Source organism: Bubalus bubalis, chromosome 12 (genome assembly GCF_019923935.1).
Source record: "Bubalus bubalis isolate 160015118507 breed Murrah chromosome 12, NDDB_SH_1, whole genome shotgun sequence".
Taxonomy (NCBI): Eukaryota; Metazoa; Chordata; class Mammalia; order Artiodactyla; family Bovidae; genus Bubalus; species Bubalus bubalis.
In genome coordinates, this window is record NC_059168.1 from 66,513,604 (window position 1) to 66,535,375 (window position 21,772).

The window sequence follows — 21,772 nt, forward strand, 5'->3', positions numbered from 1 at the left end:
GTATTATCTTTTGTTTGGTTTTGCAGTGTTCTCCTAATCATGTATGCAGATGTACACCTTAAACTACAAAATACTGATTTTTAGAAGCTATTAATAAAAATAGGAACATGTGTATTTAGTATAAATTCATACTATATTATTTGAGGCAAAATAAATGGGTTTTCGTAGGGAAACTCTAATTGCCTCATAGTTGAGATTCCTAGAATCAGTCATGTCAGGCTGTCGAGTTAAGTATAATCAAAGCTGATAACATCACCCATTTTTATAGGACCTGCATATAGAGGAAGTAACCTGCCATGTTCACAATTCTTTAATCATGTGTAAGAATACAGTCTTAGAAGAAAGTATCTTAGAGTAAATGTTAATCACTGGTTACACAGTTTTACCTGGAGACATGGCTGTAATTTTTTTTTTAAACTTCATTTAGTATAAATGAAGTAGCAGTAAAAGCATCAAAACAGAAATAGTAGTAACAACATTGCTACTTGATATGTAATGTGTCATGTAGCCTTGACAAAATGTGCTGGAGTGTCTTCTGTGGTTTTGTTTTTCTTTCTTCTTTATTTGAATATACGTTAATAAATGTTTTTCTTTGTTATATGTAGTTAATTGCACACACACACACACATATATATACACATTTTCAGAGATAGTAAATTGTAATGATTTTAAAATAGCAGATTGACTAGTTTCTCTTATTTTATGTTGGCTTACTCTTTCAGTAAGATCATATTTTTAATTTTCCTTTTTCTCCTAAATTTGAGACTTAAATATTTGAAAACATAGGATTCATGTTTTTGCTTTAGGTTTTAAAATAAATGTTGAATTTCACTAGTATAAGATAAATTATTTTGCAATGAAAACAAAAGCATAGTATGATCATTTACTCATTGAGTGAATATTGAACATCAGACATGCTTTATAAAAAAGTCTTTCATAAAAGACTTCTATAAAAGTCCATTTTATTTATTTATTTATTTTTCAATTTTATTTTATTTTTAAACTTTACAAAATTGTATTAGTTATGCCAAATATCATAATGAATCCGCCACAGGTATACATGTGTTCCCCATCTTGAACCCTCCTCCCTCCTCCCTCCTCCCTCCCCATACCATCCCTCTGGGTCGTCCCAGTGCACTAGCCCCAAGCATCCAGTATTGTGCATTGAACCTGGACTGGCAAAAGTTGATGTGAAACAGTACTTTAGGTTCATTTGAAAATTTTGAGTGGTAAGTTTAGTATTAAGTTACCAAATTTTTGGAAGTAAAAATAAAAATGATTATTCTTTTCTTATCGCTGCCTAATTAATCGTTAGGTATCTCTGTGATGGAGAGATAATGGGTTTTTACATTAGCAGACTTAGGTTCTAGTTATGGTTATGCCAATTGTGTAGCAAAACTTGGCATGCCATTTGATTTTCCTGGGCCTTAGTTCCTCATGAAAACAAGAAGGTTGAAACATTTGTGCTCTGGGGGCCTCCATTCAATAGTAGGGAAATCTAGAACAGAGAGAAATATAGTCCAGTTCATAAAGTCAGGTCAGTTAACATTCCTGGCTGCTCTTCCTCAGCCTTCTTTCTGTCTCCTTTTTCCTACCTGTAGTTATTGCCAAACCCCGGGGTGCCGTTCTCTGAACCTTTCCCTTTGCTATTCTGCTCTTACACCGTAGGTTAGCTAATTTAGTGTAGTGGCTCCAGACTCATTTGTTTAAGTGCCTCCACTTGGTTGTAAAATAGCTCAGACTTATCATATCCAACACAGAACTGTTGATTTTTGTCATGAAACAACTCTTTCCCAAGTGTTTTCCACCTTTGTAAATGATTTCACCATTCTCATACCAAGGCCCCAAACCAAACCGCAACCTTGATTCTTCTCTTTTCTTCACATCACTCATCAATAGTTCTTACCATTTCAGCCTTTAAAATACGTTAAGAACCTGACCACTTCTTAATTCCTCTGCCTCAGTCATCTTAGTCATAGCCGCAGTCATCTCTGATCTGGTGTACATACAATAGTAGCTTCTTAACTGATATCCTTGTTTCTTTTCTTGCCTTTAAATAGTTCATTTTCCACACAGCAATCAGAACAGTTCTCTAAAAATGTCATATCATGTTGATTTCTTATTCACAATTGTCCAGTAGCCTCACACAAAACTCTTTACCATGGCTCAAGTTCTTCTCTGACTTCATTTCCTACTCTTTTCCTTCTCCCTCATGTTGAGCTATACAAGCTTTTTGTATTTGTCCACATACCCTAGCTTGTTCCCACGTAAGGACCTTAGCAAATTTGAAGACATTTTCTATTTTCTCTTTCTGAATGTTTTTCCTTCAGATCTATATTTGTTATTCACATCATTCATAAGACCACAAATGCTTTGTAAAATGTGTATTTTAAAATATAGCAGCTCATAAAAACCTGATATAGTTATGAGTGTATATGTCTGTGTTTAAAAACCCAAAGATTAAGAAAAAATGTCAACAGGATTTTGAGGCCTGCTGAGTTACAAAAATGCTATTTGTGAAAAAGGTTGATGTAAATTTTTTATGAATGAACTCTAAGTATTTCCAATCATTATTAGGAAAAAGTCCTGAGTGGAATTTTGCTACATTGTCCTTGAAAGTTATTTTAGATATTCATATCTAAAGAGCTGTACAGTATTGCCACTTAACTTTAACCCAGGGTAATATGAAAAAGACTTTCTGCTGTATTATTAATAACTGATATTTTAAAATAGGATACACATGGGCAAATGTTATAAAATATTCTATAAATATGTGAAGTGTGGTGGGGGAAATATTCAAGGGTAGTAATTGTGTGTATTATTGAAGGAAAAATTCAGCTCTTTAATATTAGCTGGCAGTTACTTTTACTGGCCAACTTTTATATAGAGTTTTCAGACATTGTTGCCTATCTTAAAATTGATTTGTTTCTGTAAAAATAGTTGACACCTGTAAAATGCTTAATGGTCCACAAATGTTTATGCACATCACTTCATTTAATACTTCAAACAACTCTCTGTGTGGTAGGCAGTATTTTCCATGCTTTACAGATCAGGAAATGGAGACTTGTTCACAGGACTTGCCCCGAATCACAAAACCAGTAAACAATGTAGTTTGAATTCAGACTCGGTTCTTCTGATCTCGAAACCTTGAGCCCCCTTCTACAGCATAATGCTGATGATTTAAACTTTGACAAGCCAGATGAGAACAGGTCCAAGTCACTGTGGCATTTGTCTCTAAACCGAATGTGAAGGACTCTGTGTTCCTGTTGACTGGAGTGATTGACTAGAGCTAAGTGTCCTGTGATGCTGAGCAATCAGTATCTCAGGAACCTGTTTGCAGTGGAGTCTGCTTAATGGGATTGTCAGATTTTCATTGTTTCCTGGGGAGGTAATATGAATTGTTAATGGCAGGAAATTCTAACACATTTTAGTCCTAGGTTTGTGTAAAAAGGTTCCATGAGTACTTTGATTATTAACTTTGTAGGTGTGAGCACAGAGCAATTTCAGCACATGAACATTGTCTTCAACAAAATGAGAATAGGCTTGTATCCAACAGAAAAACTGCCTTTCAAAGGAAATTCTTCTAAAAACATCAGGATCCATAGATTACGATTTACTAGAAAAAGAAAAAAACATAAGAAAACTCATCAGTCTAGAAATGATTGGAACTGTTTTTTGTGCCAGCCAATGAGAATTTTAAACTTTGGTTTGTATTGCAAATGATTCTTGCAAATTCAATAATCATTTTGAAATAATAGTAAAGGTAGCAAAAATAGGTGTCTTTTTTTTCCTCTTAAATAGAAAATATTTCATCATTTTGGATACTCATGTAAAAGCTCAATTAAAAAAACTCTTTGAATGGAAAGAGTTGATTATATTGTAATAGGTAGGTAATTTATGAAAAGTATAGTTGACTGCCACCTCATATAAGGTACTCTTGTAGGAGCTGTAAAAGATATTTATAATGTAAGAAAAAGCCATGACCTCCAGCAGCTCATTTGACAGATGATGAGATAATACATACACATGCACACACACACACACACTCACATTTGTGTTGAAAATTTAAATGACTGTATAAGAAATTATGTGGTGAGTACTAAATAGTAGATATGAACAATGTATTCTGGAGATAATACCCAGTAATTATCAGAGTTGTTTTCCTGAGGGAAGGTGCTTAGGTAAGTAGTATAGATTTAGAAGAATATTCTTGGCAAAACGGCTGTGAGCAAGTGCCTATCAATGGCAAAAAATCAGAAGCTGTTTTCCCAAAGAAGAAATGAAGGATTGGGCTGCAAATAAAGGTACAGACTGAGATTATGAGGGACCTTGAAGGAGAGGATAATTTAAGGAATTTAACATTCAGAATACTTAATTTTTTTTACATTTAAATTGCTATGTAAACATCTAAAATTTGTTTTTATTTTGAATATGCTTTTGCCTGTGATGATACATTTTTGTTTCTGCTTTGGCCTATTTTTTTATTAAAATCTATCCTGTGAGTTATATCATCAAGAAAGAATAAAGTATATTTGAAAATACCCTAGAACAGGAAACTTTTGAACCTGTCCCAGAGGATATTTTTTCTCCATTTTCAATGAAATAACTAGCAGAATATTGATATTAATTCTTTTATTTTAAATTGGAAGTTTAATTTCTAAGTTAAATGTGGAAAAGCACCAGCACATCTAGTTTCTTCTGGTCTACATTGCAGTCTTACACCTGCCTTTTAATGAAAATAGTATCAAGTTCTCCTACAAAAGGATAGAAATTGTTAAGGAAACCTCAGAGAAACACCCTTTTCCCCTCTAAGGCAGATGAAAATCTGCACGTGGAGCTGAAAATCGTTTCCTTTTCTGAGCACAAAATTTCATAACACTTATTTCTGTTCTTTTTTGGAATATACCAGTGTAAACCTTTCCCCCTATTCATTTATTCTGAAAGGGCTTGCCTTTTCCTAAATTGAATGTGAGGTTAGATTATGTAGATCAGTATGTGAGTGCAGCTGTGGATGTGTCCCAAGTTACCTTCTGTAACTTTAAGGTTGAACCATTACCCCTGTCCCCACCAGGCTTCATTTGGCCTTTTAAAAAGGATACTTTTCCTTTTTAGTCTTTCTAGCCTGAGAACTGATGTCAGCAGTCTTTTAACTGGTATTTGGTACACAAACTGTACTTATCTCTATTAACTCACTTGATTTCATTTCTGTGCTTGTTTTTAGATGCTTGAGAGTTTCTAAAGCAGCTTTTGAAGGAGACTCCAGTAGCAAACAATTAAGATCACATTGAACTTCTCAATAATCCTGCTCTGTTCAGGGTAAAGCAGGAAAAGATAGGACTGCTTTCAGCCTGCTTTCTAAAAGCAAACGTATTAAAGGAAGGAGAAAAAGCCTTCAAATCGCAGATAACTGTAGATAGATAATAATGAGGCATCTGTGTAGAATGTTAACACTTGAAGAATTTCAGTGAGTATATATGGAATTTCTGTGTACCAATCAACTACTTTTCAGTAGTTTGACATTAAAAAAAAAAGTTACCAGTATTTTACCACAGTAATAATAACAAAAAGATTTTAAGAATATTACCAAAAATAATCTCAGAGGATCAGCAATTTTTTCCAGATTATTGATGAAAACTACCTCTGGTATTAATCTTTCTTCTTCTATAATTCTCTTTCTTCTACCTCTCCTGATATCCAACATTAATTGTACTTTAATAAAGATTGAATTAAACAAGTTAATGACCTGTGCCAGAGTGTTCAGTAAGGAAAGATCTTCCCACAAAGCATCATGGCAGCTTTGTTCTTTTGCAGCTCCCTTTATCACATTTAAGTTGTCCAGTTTATTTCTTTCAACCTTGAGGTTTCTTTTTCATTAAACGATCAGATTTGGGTTAATTACCCCAAACACACAATCTTTTGGTGAATCTTTCTCCACTTTTCAAAACTGTTGAGTTATGACCCTAATTAATTGTGTGGTTGCACTCTTGTACTGTGTTTATGCTCAAATTGTAGGAAAAGTTACCCCAAAAGAAGAGATATTAGCAATAAGAAATGTCACTGACACCTGACACAGAGCCTCGCATGTAATAAGTGCCCTGCGACTATTTCTTGAACCACTGATGAAAGAACAAATGGCCAACATTAATTAATTACCACCTCCTAAGCCCTTAAACTTAAGATATCCTCACTACAGCTTCATATGTCCATCTCAGCATATGTCTGTTGTCAGCCCTTCCAGCTCTCCTTTGTTAGTCCCCTGAGAGAAAGGTAACCACCAGGGGAGCATGATGAACCAGTTAATGCTTTGAAGTTTTGCTGCCTGGGCAATTTTGCATTATCTGGAGAATGTCTTATATGTATACAGTGTACCCAAACATTTGTTTAATAAAATGATAGAAGAGATTGTCAATATATATAATCAAAAGTAGATATTCAAACAGTGGCTTCTGTTTGACTTTGGGATATGTTGTTATATGTTTCTCAATGCATATTGACTTTCTTATTTTCTCATAACAGTTGATTGGTATCCTTTGGAGAGACATGACTTGTATGCTTTTGTTTTTGGATTCTAGAGGAGCTTTAAAAGTATCCTTTCAGATATTACACACACACACACAATTTGATACTTTGAGTTATATATTTTATATACTAATTTACATCATATCTTTATGTGATATATGATAGTGACATTTTAAGAATACAGTGTATTGTATTATATTTGTTTCATATTGCCTTTCTGTAGAATGTAAGTCAAGAGGGAAGAACTTTGGTTCACCACACTTTGCATCTAGCACTATACCTGGCATGGAATAGGCACTCAGTAAATGTAATTAAAAAGCAGATGCTTTGTACAGCATGGTGACTGTAGTTAACAGCAGTAACAAAGCAAATGTTTTTCAATAAGAGGCTTATTGCTAATTTGTAGTTTAGTGAGTTTAATTTAAATAGTCTTATTCATTTTTAGTGATTGTCAAACCTGACCTTATATTTGCTTTCTTTCGTTTCTTTCTTTCTATTTTTTTTTTTAGGAAGAATCCCCAGCACAAGATAGAATATAGACATAGTACATTTCCAGGTAAGTGATTTTACTTCAGGAAACTCAAAATGAAACCTTCAGATGGATTCTCTTGTTAAACCTAGAGACAATTACCACTTATTTTAATAGTATTTTAAAATCTCTGCTTCTGTGAATTTGTTGAATTATTGATTTTAATGATTTTCTTAGATTTAAAAATGATAAATTTTTATATAGATTTTTTCTGCAGTCATTGTCTAACAGTATATATATATTTTCCTTTGTATCTGTTACAATTCTTTTGTTTGCAGGTATCTTAAAACAAAATCTCAAACTGGCCTGAATGATAAAGAGAGCATATTGACTTCTTTTACTGAAAAGTCCAGAAATAGGGCTAGATTAGACAAGATTTGTTGCTTCAGCTCATTAATAATGTCAATAATGTCACCAGTAACCCACTTTCCTTCCATCATACTGTCCTTAGAGGAGTGATTTTTATCCTAAGACTGGCTGCTCTCCCCAGCAAGGAACTATATGCATCCTTATTCAGCTGGGATGATAAGCATCCATGTTTACACCTAAGGAGAGAGAGAAAACAGCTTTGATTCTTGTTATTAGGAAAAATCATGAAACTAACTTTAAAAAAAAAAAAACGGGTTTAAATCACATTCTTATTCTTGAATGAATCACTGTAACCACTAATTAGTTTGTTCTACCCTTGGAACCAAAGTAGAGTCTCTTTCCTCAAAACCACAGAGATCCTCAATAGAAACTATTGTTTTAGGAGAAGAGAAGTAGGGGACAAACACCAAAGAAACAACTATCGAATGACCATCAGTCCTGCTTACATCAACCTGTTTTGCCTTCTGTTTCCTTTGCTTCTGAACTCTAATATTTTTTCCCTTTAATAAATTCTGGCTTCTTTGTATCATTTATATAACGCAGTGGCCAATTCAGCATCCTAAATTTCTGGATGCATCAGTATTTCTGCCCACAGAGTGAGGGAATAAACTGTATATCCAGGTTATGCCCACATGCATTTGTATATGTATAAACACAGCCAACTTGTAACCAAGTGATAAAACCAAGTGATTAAAATAATTAATTTCACCACAAGGGAATTCTATTTACTGTTTTCTTATTAAAACACACTTTAGTGTTTTAATACTCCAGACACAAATATGATCACTTTATCTCAGTTAATATGGTATGGAGGTTATACGTTATACTTCCCTTACTGAGGCTGTATCTGAAGTTATAGCATTTATGGTTGTTAAGTTAACTTTCAAAAGTTTCAAAAGTTCAAAAATATTATTTTGAACAATAATATAATAATATTTGATTAAAATTCTATTTTATTGACAAATTTTAGCATTTTCCCATGAAAGAGCATTTGACAGATTTGTTTATCTTTGTAGAACTAGGAACCTTTTACCTGAAAACTGTCAATATACATCATATGGCATTGTTGAAAAGTATCTGAATTTTCTTCGAAAAATCTCTTTGAATTATCATTGAAGCAGCTTCTGAATGAAGAACATATTTTTAGAACATTTAACTGTTTTTAAGAAAAATTTTTATTTCATTGAAAATACTTTTTAAAAAAATAGGATATTTTGACATAACAGTTTAGCCTTATATATTTAATGTACTTTCAAGAGTTGTCATGTGGCAGTATAGTCAGGATATCTCTTCTTACTATAGAACCTATAAATTAAACTCTCTGAGGTATTTAAAATTTTATATTATAAGTCTCACTATATTTCTTAGGGATATCTGACATAAAATTCTAACATATGTGTTTTTATTATTTCCCAAATCCTTAAAGTTTAACATTACCCAGATCTTAAGCTCATATATGTAATGATTCATTTACTCATGCACGCATTTATTCATTTATTATATGACTTCCAAGTGAACAGAACTACAGAGATACATGAAAACTAGCTCTGGATCCACTTGCTTGTGGTGAGATGCTCTACAATCTTGGAAAAAAGAGATGGAGTACTTTTTGTTAGGATTTATCAGGGTAACTTAGTAAGGGAATTTTAAGTAAAGTTGGTCTTTAAGGTGGTAGGATTTCAATTATCTTTGTTTCTTAGCTTTGGGTAGGTGGGTATAGGACATCCCAGACAAATTGAGTAATAGGTTGGTCAAGGACATTGAGGCAGAAAATAATAAGTTGTGTTTGGAATTCGAAGGTGGGTCAGTTTAACTGACAGGGAGAGTCTCTGCAGTTACTGTGAATGAATGATACTCTTGTTGTTCAGTCACTAAGTCATGTCCGACTCTTTGTGACCCCATGGACTGCAGCACATCAGGCTTCCCTGTCCTTTACTGTCTCCCAGAGTTTGCTAAATTCATGTCCATTGAGTCAGTGATGCTCTCTTAAATATCTCATCCTCTGCCGCCCTTTTCTCCTTTTGCCTTCAGTCTTTCCCAGCATCAGGGTCTTTTCCAATGAGCTGGCTCTTCACATCATGTGGCCAAAGTATTGGAGCTTCAGCTTCAGCATCAGTCCTTCCAGTGAATATTCAGGGTTGATTTCCTTTAGGATTGACTGGTTGGATCTCCTTGCAGTCCAAGGGACTCTGAAGAGTCTTCCCCAGCACCACAGTTCTAAAGCACCCATTCTTCAATGCTCAGCCATCTTTATGGTCCAACTCTCACATCTGTACATGACTACTAGAAAAACCATAGCTTTGAGTAGGAGGACTTTTGTCAGCAAAGTGATGTCTCTGTTTTTGAATATGCCATCTAGGTTTGTCATAGCATTTCTTCCAAGGAGCAAGTGTCTCTTAATTCCGTGGCTGCAGACAGTCACCGTCTGCAGTGATTTGGGAGCCCAAGAAAAGAAAATCTGTCACTGTTTCAACTTTTTTCCCATCTGTTTACCATGAAGTGATGGTACTGGATGCCATGATCTTAGTATTCTGAATGCTGAGTTTTAAGTCAGCTTTTTCACTCTTTAACCTTCATCAAAAGGCTTTTTAGTTCCTCTTCACTTTCTGCCATTAGGGTGACATCGTCTGCATATCTGAGAGTGTTGATATTTCTCCTGACCATCTTGATTCCTGCTTGTTCTTCATCCAGCCCTGCATTTCTTATGATGTACTCTGCATATAAGTTAAGTAAGCAGGATGACAGTATACAGCCTTGTTATACGCCTTTCCCAATTTTGAACCAGCCTGTTGTTCCATGTCCAGTTCTAATTGTTGCTTCTTGACCTGCAAACAGGTTTCTCAGGAGACAGGTAAGGTGGTCTGGTATTCCCATCTCTTTAAGACGTTTCCACAGTTTATTGTGATCCACACAGTCAAAGGCTTTTGCATAGTCAATGAAGCAGAAGTAGATGTTTTTCTGGAAGTGTCTTGCTTTCTCTATGATCCGTCTGTTGACTGTGGATGATACTAGAGGAATGCTTTGAGGTCAGATTGTAGAAGCTCTTGAAAGCTAAACCAAAGATGTGGTTGCGGTGACAAATAACTAATGATGAGCTGTCCGAATTAGAGTAGAGGAAGCCTTATGGTGAATGAAGGACCAGAACTAGGCTGCCATGAGAATGGAAAAACAGGATTTGATACAAGTGAGATTCTGAAAGAAGAGTGATGAGGAATTTCCAAGTGATTGGCCATGGTGTGGGGGATGGGATGAATCAAAGGAAATAGGAATGAATGAAAATTAAAGTACAAATTATCAGGAGCTTAGAGATCAGGAGGAAAAACTAGGTAGTTTGTGGGTTTGGTTTTTTTTTTTAAGTTATACATGTTAAATTTGAGGTGGGGTGTCATTAATCCATAATGAAACAATAAAAGCTATAACGCTGCTGCTGCTGCTGAGTTGCTTCAGTTGTGTCCAACTCTGCGCGACCCCATAGACGGCAGCCCACCAAGCTCCCCCATCCCTGGGATTCTCCAGGCAAGAACACTGGAGTGGGTTGCCATTTCCTTCTCCAGTGCATGAAAGTGAAAAGTGAAAGTGAAGTTGCTCAGTCGTGTCCGACTCAGCGACCCCATGGACTGCAGCCTACCAGGCTCCTCCGTCCATGGGATTTTCCGGGCAAGAATACTGGAGTGGGGTGCCATTGCCTTCTCTGAAAAGTTATAATAGAGACCCATATACTATATACCAACTACTCTAGAATTTTATAATATAAAATAACTATATGAAAGTTTTATCATTTAATTTCTGATTTGTAGCACTTCTAAAACACTTCGGTCTAAAATTTTCCCACACATGTAACAATTTATGCCATATATTTCGATTTTTGTAGGTTTGACTGTTAAGCTCTTTAACTAATTGGTTTAAAGTTTTACTAACTTTCCACACTTTTTCAGAGTGCTACATACAGTTTTAGCACAGCATATTGAATAAAAGAGTAATCAATGCTAGGAAATTTTTATTTTAAACTTTCTTAGCTACCTTATTTGCTGACAACATTTGAAAGAAATTATCATCATTGTTATATCACTTGATTATTGGAGTCTTTCTCTCTGGCTTTTATTATTATGTGACAGTCGTGATTCGAGGGGATCAGTACTGTTCATGGCTGAAATTTAGAATGTTCTACCAATCTGATAAGTATTTCAGTGTTTCTCTAGTTCTCCAGTCATCTGTATACATATGCTTATATAGGCTTTTTTCTTTTCAGAAGTAGAAACTAAAAGATCTAGAAAGTAAGCTATTAAGTAAGGTTAGTGATGCTAAATGGGATTTTGTAAACTGCTGCTTACTGTGGGAAAAGCTGAGAGATTTTAGAACATGAAAAAGGCAAATGCAGTGGTGTTTTTAAAAAGAAATAAACTTAATGTATTAATATAATAAAGTGGATAGACCTGCACAAACTGCTTTTCCAAAGTTAAAATATGAATACCCAGCTAATAGTTTGGTTCATTACAAAGATCAGTCTTCCGTAGTAAAATGAGGCATTTAAACATCTTTATTCTTGTAGTATGTAGTAAACTTTCATCTTTAGAGATATTGGGCCAAAATATTTTTTCACTTAAATGAAAATTAGTATCCTAACTAATTCTAAGATTTACTGGACAAGAAAGGAAAATAAAACCCGGAGAATTATTGATGTTAAACTGTAAGTCTGCTATGAAACATCTGTCTTCTTATTTCCTGTTACCAGAAAACTATTTGGAGAAAATCAGCAAATTGGAAAGATTTTTTTCTCCACATAAACATCTTCCAGCACACATACAACACAGTGTACTCTTTAGTAGCTCTGCAGACTTGGTTCTTTGGCTAGGAACTTGATGGTGAAATTTTAAGTTGTACAAAAAGTGTTAGATACAAATTTCATATAATACAAATATTATAAATACTTCTGCAAAAAAAGAAAAGTCAGAAATTACCACATCCTAATAATACCGAACAGTTAATAGCATGTTCTTTCAAATATGTTAAAGAGTTTGTTATTTTTCTAGAGTTTGTTATTTTTCATTATTATGGTATAACAGTATTATCCATCACTTTTTAAAAATGAGTGACAGCTTATTTCTCTTGTGCTGTTTTCAAATAGTCAGGCTGTCAACCTGTCTGTACGTTTCATACTCCTGTAGAGAAAATGAAGATTCCTGCTTTGTTCTTAAAATTAGAACTTTGGGGTTGGAAAGGATCTTTGAGGTCATTTAATCAACGCCATTTGATTCACAGATAAAAAGATAAACTCCACCAAATGCCTTGTTCATTGACAAGGGATACATGACACAGATCTTTAAACTTCTAGCCTCCTAGTATATATCTTTTTCTTAAACCATGTTATTTTTTAGAGACTTCTTATTTGATGAGGGAAATGGAACATCACAGATAAACAGTCACTAGCCAGCTAGAAACTTAAAAGTGACCTAAGTGAAGATAGAGAAAAAAATTACTGTTTCCGAGCTCACCTTGACTTGGAAGAAACATGCTTATTTCTAATTTCTTAGACATGCTCAACAATTAGGTTTCAAATAAACTATTTGTAATATAAGAAAATGCTAAATGTAGGCTCTTATTTTTCCAAAGATGGCATTATACTGTTTAATTCTGTGGAAATCTATTGGAAGTCACAACTACAAAAAATAAAGCCACAAAAATTGTTTTTTGCTATTGCTTAAAAATATTAAACAGCTATTATTCCATCTCAGGGTCTCACTGTTGTACTTCAGTAAGCTTTGTACTAACCATGGTGTTCTGTGTACAGTGTTGGGGTCTTGGTTTGGGATCGTCTATAATGTGACTCTTCATGACTGAGTTCTCTAAACAACATGCTTCCTTGTCTGAGAGGGTTTCTTTGAACTTTTTGTGTAGCAAACAGTGTTATAGCAAGGTTTATATGAACTTTACTGGCTTTATCACTTTAAATCCAGATACTCAGATACCATGCTTTGGCTTGCTCAGGGAATACATGCATGGGTGTCTAGTCCTGCTTGCTGTGAATGCCCTTTTGCATAAAACTTAATTGTTATGATAAAGACAGACATTTTATTCCTAGGTTATGTGCTAGTCATATATTCCCATGATTCAGGAAATCATGAAATAATTCAGATCAAGTGTGCCGATTCAGCATTTTCTAGTAAAGTTTCATCATCTCTATGGCCCAGTTATACCTTAAGCACTTAAAAAAAAAAAAAAGCCCTCCCATCTAGATGGCATCTCTATTGTAGAATATTTGAAGTCACTACTACAGAATTTGCTACAAGAGGGTCCATTTAATTGGTTCCACAAAAAATGTCAGCATTCAAAATCCTGTCGTGAAATGTGGACCTGGGACCACAAGGAAGGGGCATAGAGCTGAGTTCTGGCGCCAACTTGCCCTTGTCATGACTTTGCCTTGCTCATGTCAAGCAGTTCTTCAGGTGCTTTCACTTAAAGCACAGAGTGCCAGTTCATATGAAGCAGAGGGGAGGGAACTTGACTACCAGCTACACTGAGTTCTGTTACATATTGTTATTTCAGATTCTACACCTCCTGCTAAAAGAATGTGAGTGTGATGTTATGATTTTACAGATAAAAACAAATTTTTGATGAAATGAGTGGGATTCTCCTGATTAATATGTCATTATTGCTTCAGCAAATGAACCTATCCAGTAAGTTGCTAAAGATTCCCAGGGCTCATTGAAGCTTAAAGCTGATTCAGTTATCAGGATTTAAATAAAAGTCTATAGTATAATTCATTGTGTTGACAGGCAGGCTAGTGATTAAAAGTGTAGGTTATAATAAAGCATTTCTGTAAACTGAAGGTGTTCAGCAGTTGATTTGCAGATGGTTCATTTATTCATTCATATATTTAGCAAATATGAGTCTATAAGTGTCTTTTATGTGTTAGGCATTGTTGGAGGAGTTGAGGATACAATAGAGACAGAACCTTGCTCTTGTAGAATTTCACAAAGGTGGACAGTGCACATGTTAACAATTATGTGATGTCATGTAGTGATAACTGCTAAGAAGAAAAATAAAGCTGTGTAAGAGGACAGAAGGAAGGAAGCTGTGGCTTCCCTGGTGGCTCAGATGGTAAAGCATCTGCCTGCAAACCTGGAGACCCAGGTTCGATCCCTGGGTCTGGAAGATCCCCCGGAGAAGGAATGGCAACCCACTCCAGTACTCTTGTCTGGAAAATCCTATGAACAGAGGAGCCTGGTAGTCTACTGTCTATGGCGTCACAAAGAATCAGACACGACTGAACGACTTAAGAGGACAGAAGGGCAAGGATGTGTATGGGGGTGGGAGGCAGGTCCCATTTCAAATAGGACAGTAAAAGAAGGACTCTGATAATTTGATATTAGAGCAGAAGGCTAGCCAGGTGATTCTCTGACGGATGGCTATGTTAGGCAGTGGGAAGGATGCTTCAGAAGCCCTGGAGATGATCCCGTTGGTTTATTCAAGGAGCAGTGAAGAGAGGGTAGGATTGGAACAAAGTGTAAGTGAAGAATGGCAGGTGAGACGAGAAAGCTAGTGAATCAGTTTTGTAGGGTCCTGGAGGCCAAGAGATACAATTGAGGACTTCAGATCTTATTCTGAGTGAGATAAAAAGCTATTGGGAGATTTTTTGGCTTCTTTGTGAACAGATAAGAGTAGAAGTAGGGAACCCAGGTAGGAGGATATTGGAATAGACCAGGAAGAAGATGCTGGTATTGGATCCAGGGTGTTAGAGTGGATGTGAGAAGTGGTGGATATATTTTGATGGTAGAGCCAACAGGATCTTTTGACATTAAATATTATGGAGGATATTCAAGGATAACTCCAAGGTTTCTTGCCGAAACAATTGGAAGGGGCTTCCCTGGTAGCTCAGTAGTAAAGAATCTGCCTGCCAATGCAGGAGATACGGGTTCAATCCATGATCCAGGAGGATCCCACATGCCTTGGAACAACTAAACCTATGCACCACAACTACTGAGCCTGTGCTCCAGAGCCTGGGATCTGCAGCCTCTGAGCCCATGTGCTACAACTACTGAAACCCACATACCCTAGAGCTTGTGCTCTGCAATGAGAAAAAGCCACTGCAACAAGAAGCTCTTGTACCACAACTAGAGAGTATCCCCCATTCACTGCATCTCGAGAACAAAGACCCAGCATAGCCAAAATAAAGTAAATAAAATTATTAAAAAAAAAAAAACAATCGGAAGGTTGGAAGTGATACATATGTTCGAGATTGATAAGAGAATGACCACATTTGGGTGAAGCACCTCAAGAGCTATATTCTGGAAGTGTTGCATTTCACGTTTCTGTTAGTCACTAAGTAGAGATGGTACACAGGCAATGAGATAAATGAGTCTGGAATTTACGCTGTGGTCAGAGCTTAAAATATAAATTTGGGGATTTAGGATATACAACTAGATGGAATCATCTAAGGACTATATTTGGAAAAGGAAATGGCAAACCTGCTCCATTTTTCTTGCCTGGAGAATCCCATGGACAGAGGAGCCTGGTGGGCTACAGTCCATGGAGTTGCACAGAGTCGGACACCACTGGGTGACTGAACACAGCATAAGGAGTATCTTAGAGAAGAGGTCCCAGCCTGAAATTTGGGCACTCCAAAATTTAGAGGTTGAGAAGATGAGGAAGATCCAGCAAAGAAGATGGAGAAGGAGCAGCCAATAAAGCAGGAGAACCTGAAGTAGTTTCAGCTTTGTATATATTTTCCTTGTAAATCTGCTAAGCTAATTTCCGAATCTAAAATGAGACTCTGAATTGAGATGGCATTATTTATATATATGAGATACTTCCAAGAGCAAAATGGTCAAGAACAGAAACATTGCTGTTCTTTCTTCCTCACTCCCTTTCCCGTCTGCAAACTATCCTCTAAATGGTTTTTAATTGTTTTCTATCATAAAAGTTACATGAGGAATTGAGGTTACTTAGACATAAAACATGCCCTCAAGAGGCAGATAAAACGTGTACACAAATAAATATAATCTCAGACTTCCCTCAAGGAACTGGTGTGCTTCTTATGCTAATGAGAATTGTGTAAGTTTTTATGTAGCCTTTTTGGCTTTTTGCTACCAAGAAACTTAGGGAGAAATTTGATGCTCTGTCTATATTGATTATGTTAAAAATTGAGGTTGATATACTTCCATTCTGCTTTCTTTGTTCTTAATTTCTACTTTTATTTGTGTTATCTCATGATAGTACAGGCTTCCCAGGTGGCACTAGTGATAAAGAGTCTGTGCAGGAGACCAAGGGATATAGGTTTGATTCCTGGGTTGGGAAGACCCCCTGGAGCAGGAATTGGCAACCCACTCCAGTATTCTTGCCTGGAGAATCCCACGGACAGAGGAGCCTGGGGGGTTACAGTCCATGGGGTCGCAGAGAGTCAAACATGACTGAGCGACTAGTCACAGTAAGCACATGATTATAAGCTGTCTCAAATCCCCTTGGAATGAGTAGTGATATTAAGAAAGAAATAACTGTCTGGGCTATGAAAGTTAAAAAGACAAACCAATTACTTTCTTTGTCATCATTCTGCCATGAAAAATTTTCCTATCAAATTTCTTAACTTTCTTTTTTATATCTGTTACATATGAATGTTTTAGGAAGAAGCTAGCTGAAGCATATGTGTGTGCTCAATCGCGCCCGACTTTTTGCAACCCTTTGGACTGTTGCCCAAAAGGCCCCTTTGTCCATGGGATTTTTCAGACAAGAATACTGTAGTGGGTTGCCATTTCCTCCTCCAGGAGATCTTCCCGACCCAGGGATCAAACCTGCATCTCCTTTGTCTTTTGCATTGCAGGCAGATTCTTTACATGATGAGCCATTGAGGAAACCCCCGCTGAAGCATATTCAAAAGTACAAACATTTTTAACCTTTAAATATTCCACATCATCCTAGAGTCTCTCACTAACCTTATTTTAAACCAACTCTGTTGCTCTCTGTGAAAAGAAAACTGGGATGAGTGAAGAAATTAGTTTTGAGAGAGAAGGATTTTAGAATTGTAATTCTACTATTATGATATTATTTAGAAACCTGTAAATTCTGATGGTTGTTACCATAGTAATTCTAGTCTTACCAAAGTGTGAGCTATAAGATCTGTAAAGCTAAATTTTTTAAAGTCTGTAAGCTTATATCTCCTCATTTGGTCTCAACTCTGGTGTATCACCTGGAGAAGGAAATGGCAACCCACTCCAGTATTCTTGCCTGGAGAATCCCATGGACAGAGGAGCCTGGTGGGCTATAGCCCATGGGGTCACAAGAGTCGGACATGACTGGAGCGACTAAGCACATGCACACTGGTGTGTCAATCAGATTGTGCTAGCTTTGTGGTGATAACAAATAGTCCTCAAATTTCAGTGCCTTATAACAATAAATAGGTACATTTCTCCTTCGTGTTAATATGCATGTAGCTGCATGCTGGCTGTTGCCCTGTCTCACATGTGTCTCATCCTGAATCCAGGCTGAAGGATCAACCTCTATCTGGGGCTCACTATTCTCCTAGCAGAGGGGAAATGGCAATAGCAGAATCACAGAGAGGCCCTTAAGGCTTCTCCATGGAAGCCACTACTTCCACTCACTTTTCTTTGGCCAAGTCTGACGTCAGTGGGAATGGGTAAATAGAATCACATTGCAAGGATGGACAGTGAATAACTGGGACAGAAATATATTCTACCATTGTGGAAGGTGGTGTAGCTTGATTATGATATTATTAAGGAACCATTATGATGAATCTAAAGACATTTTAATCTTGGAAGCCTCATAGTAGGAGAAGTTTGATTTAAGCAAATGTTAAAAAAAAAAAAATAATAATAGCTTTAGCCCCCTTTCTAGAAATTTGTAATTGTTAGCTATGTATTAAGTAAAATCTTCTTGACAAAGATATTTTACAGTTAGAGGTTTCTAAACCCAGGTTGAGTGACAGTTGACATGCTACGTACTAAACTGTTTTTCAGTGAGAAGCATTTCGGATGAAGATGACAGTGTTGGGCAACCCAATGAATACAACCTGAATGACAGCTTTATAGATGATGAGGAAGAAGAATACGAGCCAACAGACGAAGATTCCGACTGGGAACCAGAAAAGGAAGACCTAGAGAAGGAAGATATGGAAGGGCTTTTGAAAGAAGCAAAAAAGTTTATGAAAAGAAAAAAGTGACTCCTCTGCAGTAATATATTGCTCATATTTACTGTTTCTTTATGGAAAAATAATGCAGGAAGCACTTAAGGGATAATTGTTTTTCTGCTTTTTATGGTTATGACTTTACTATTGACTCTTCACAAATGAAACATTGAAATGTCACCCTTCAGTGTAGTGGATGAAATTTGTTGCTTTGCTTTTTCTATGTTATTTCAAACATCTGGAAATAATAAGCAGACAGAGTTAAAAAGAAATAATTGATATTTTTCATGTACTTTGTAATAAAAAGTAAATATCATAGGTTGCAAAAAAAAATGTCTTTTTAAAATTTTTTCCAAAGATTCTGTCTTTAGATAGAATACTATGCAAATATAACCAGGCAGATTATGTAACTGGTGGGAAAGCATGCTTATTTCATTCCTATTGAAGTAATTCTTAAAGCAGAACCAGACTTTAAAAAATACCAGCCATCATATAATGGCTATTATTTTTTCTAATGTCCTAGATGTGAGCTTTGCAATTTCATTGACTACTTTCATTCTTTGAAACTTGGGGAAATTAGTACAAAATGGATACTGAAAATAGATTCAACTAGACTATAGAAACGTCCTATGCAGGGAATGCTATTTTATGTCCCAAGGCTAATTTACTATATGTCTGAGTTTAAAAGCAGAAAACCTGAAAGAATTTGACCATTTCTTTTTTGAACAAGTCCTGCCTGATGCTTTTAACTCTCAATATGCTATTCTTAAGAATATAGGAATTGTTTTTAACCATAATTTTCTCAAATTATATTAGTTCTTTTATCCTCAGATGTCTGCCAGCATTCAAGATTCTGGCCTTTCGTTTCAAGAAGAAACCCCTTCTCCAGTTTTCTGTAGTATAATATTTCTGCATCTCTGTTCTTAAACTCCTTTAGGCTATGTAATACTCTTCATTTTACATGACTTAGAATCTTTGAACTATAGTTTAGAATCTTTAATATGGGTTTGTACAAACAGCAGTAAATATAGCTTTGAAATTGTAAATCATAAACCAAAAGTTTCCTCATTAAGCACTAATATTTTATATTCTACGAGGATCTAAAAATGTATATCTTAAAAGAGCAGGACAGATTTGTAATTGTTTTCTTAGTGTTTTTAAGTTTGTTTTCAAATAATTGCATAATATTAAAATTTACTTATATTACAGAAAGGAAAAGATAAATATTTTTCTATTATCTTTTATTCTAATTTTTCTCTCTGTTGTTATTTAGAAACTAATTTTCTCTTCTAATGTCCCTTTAGTCTTCAGGGCTTGACAAACCTGTGAAAAAAATTCTTTGAACTTACTTTTACTTTCACTTTGCACAAACTTAATCCTTAAAGTGTTTCTTGATCCATTCATAGATATATCCCAAAGGAATTAAAAACGTGTCCATATGAAAACTTGTACACAGTGTCCATAGAAACATCATTTGTAACAGTCAAAAAGTGGAAACTTATCAGATATGTGGATAAGCAAAATGTAGTCTATTTTTACAACCAAATATTTTTTGGCCAAAAAAAGAAGTGAAGGATTGAAACATGCTACAGCATGGATAAACCTTGGAAACATTATGGTAAGTGAAAGAAGTCAGACACAAAAGGCCACAAATGGTATAAGCTCAATTTTATAAAATATCCAGAATAGGCAAACCCATAGAGATGGAAAGTGAATTGGTAGTTGCCGGGGTCTAGAGAGAAGAGTATCTTTCTGAATTGATAAAAGTGTTCTAAAATTAGTGGTGATGGTGTAAAACTCTGTAAATATACTAAAATCCATTGAATTGTATACTTTCTATGGGGGAATTTTATGTCATATGAGTTATATATGTCAAGAAGGCTATGATAAAGAATGCAAAAGGTGACATTGGCCTTTTAGAAAGAAAGAAAGGCATTCAACATCAGAATATATTCTTCTTAGAAGTTATGTGATAGCTCATGTTAATTTTTAGGAAGAGTTTGATGTACCTTTCATAAACATCCTGAAGACACTTTTGAGTATAATGAATGTATAAATATTTAACTTCATTGTAATGAAAATTTTCTACTTGGACTATATTTAAGTGTATGATTTTCAAAATAGAGGCAAAAGTGATGAAATTGGTGGGCTCAAAAGCATTGCTAACAAAACTTGATTTAGTTGCTGTCCTAAACAGTGGATTGAGAGCCAACTATCCCTATCATGGTATTCATAGAATTTAAACTATATCTTAACCTCCTCCTTCAAGCTAAAAATGGTCACATATACTTTTCTCACTAATGTGCTTAATTCGAAAAGCAAATGTTTTTTGTCGACTTGAAGTGAGGTGGGTTTTATGGGACCTTGGGAAGCTGAAGACATGAAGATTTTCAGTGACACATGAGTACTGATTCTGCTTTTCACCCAGGTTGAGGATGGTATTGTTGATACTATTTCTAGAATTAGAAGATCCTAATGATTGGAAACATTCATTATAGTGAAAAGAAATAGATTGTGAGCCTATATTTTCCAGAATGGTGATGTAAAGTTAAATGGATAGTGACTTTCCTCTGATTTATCTGTGCAAAGTTCAGTGTCACCAACACATCCCATGGAGGCAGAAACCACACACCAGCGTCTACATCTAGCCCTGCTCTTTGAGTTCACCTTCTTGTGCCCATTACTTTCTCTTTCTTGAGGAGGAATCTGTAAGAGAGTCTCTGTGTGTGTGTGCATTCTTCCTTCCGGTCTGCAAACCTACAAAGCTGCTCCTCCACAGTAGGTATTGAAAGAAAAATGATAATAATTATTGCCAAGATCGTTACTGGCCATCCTGATATAATGTACACAATAAATTTGATTATCATAAGCAACCCCAGTTGTACTCTGTTGTGCCCAAGACCCTGTCTTAAGTGCTGGTGATTCAAAGAAGAATAACATGGAGTTTCTGTTTTCAATGTCCTCACCGTCTACTGGGGAAGATAGGAATATTTATTCATTCGGTAACAGTGACTACAGAATACTATGGACAATACAAGGAAGAAAAGGACATAGCTTCTATAATCAGAGAGCTCGAAAAGGCAGTGAGGCAAATATGCAAATAATATAATGGGTAGAAATGCAATAGTCCGAGAAAGGAATGCTGGAGTATAATTTAAATGGCCTGTCTTGCTGCGTATTGAAATACAGCCTCATTCTTAAGGAAGAGCCTTTGTCTGATT

The 21,772-nt window shown here is 35.6% G+C and overlaps 1 protein-coding gene across 4 annotated transcripts in view; it reads left to right on the forward strand.

Moving 5' to 3' along the window:
* The window catches only part of APLF (aprataxin and PNKP like factor), a 102,899-nt gene extending 81,475 nt beyond the window's left edge, over window positions 1–21,424 (forward strand). For 2 of the 4 annotated variants that reach the window (XM_006077650.4, XM_044926074.2), the window contains 2 exons: window positions 7,029–7,075; window positions 18,385–21,424. In XM_006077650.4, coding sequence (XP_006077712.4) covers window positions 7,029–7,075; window positions 18,385–18,587 — 250 coding nt within the window. In that variant the 3' untranslated portion in view covers window positions 18,588–21,424. Of the gene's footprint in view, window positions 1–5,221; window positions 5,317–7,028; window positions 7,076–18,384 lie in introns of all 4 variants that reach the window. The other 2 variants (XR_329237.4, XM_025261263.3) reach the window with 2 other exon arrangements.
* Window positions 21,425–21,772: the final 348 nt, after the last annotated feature.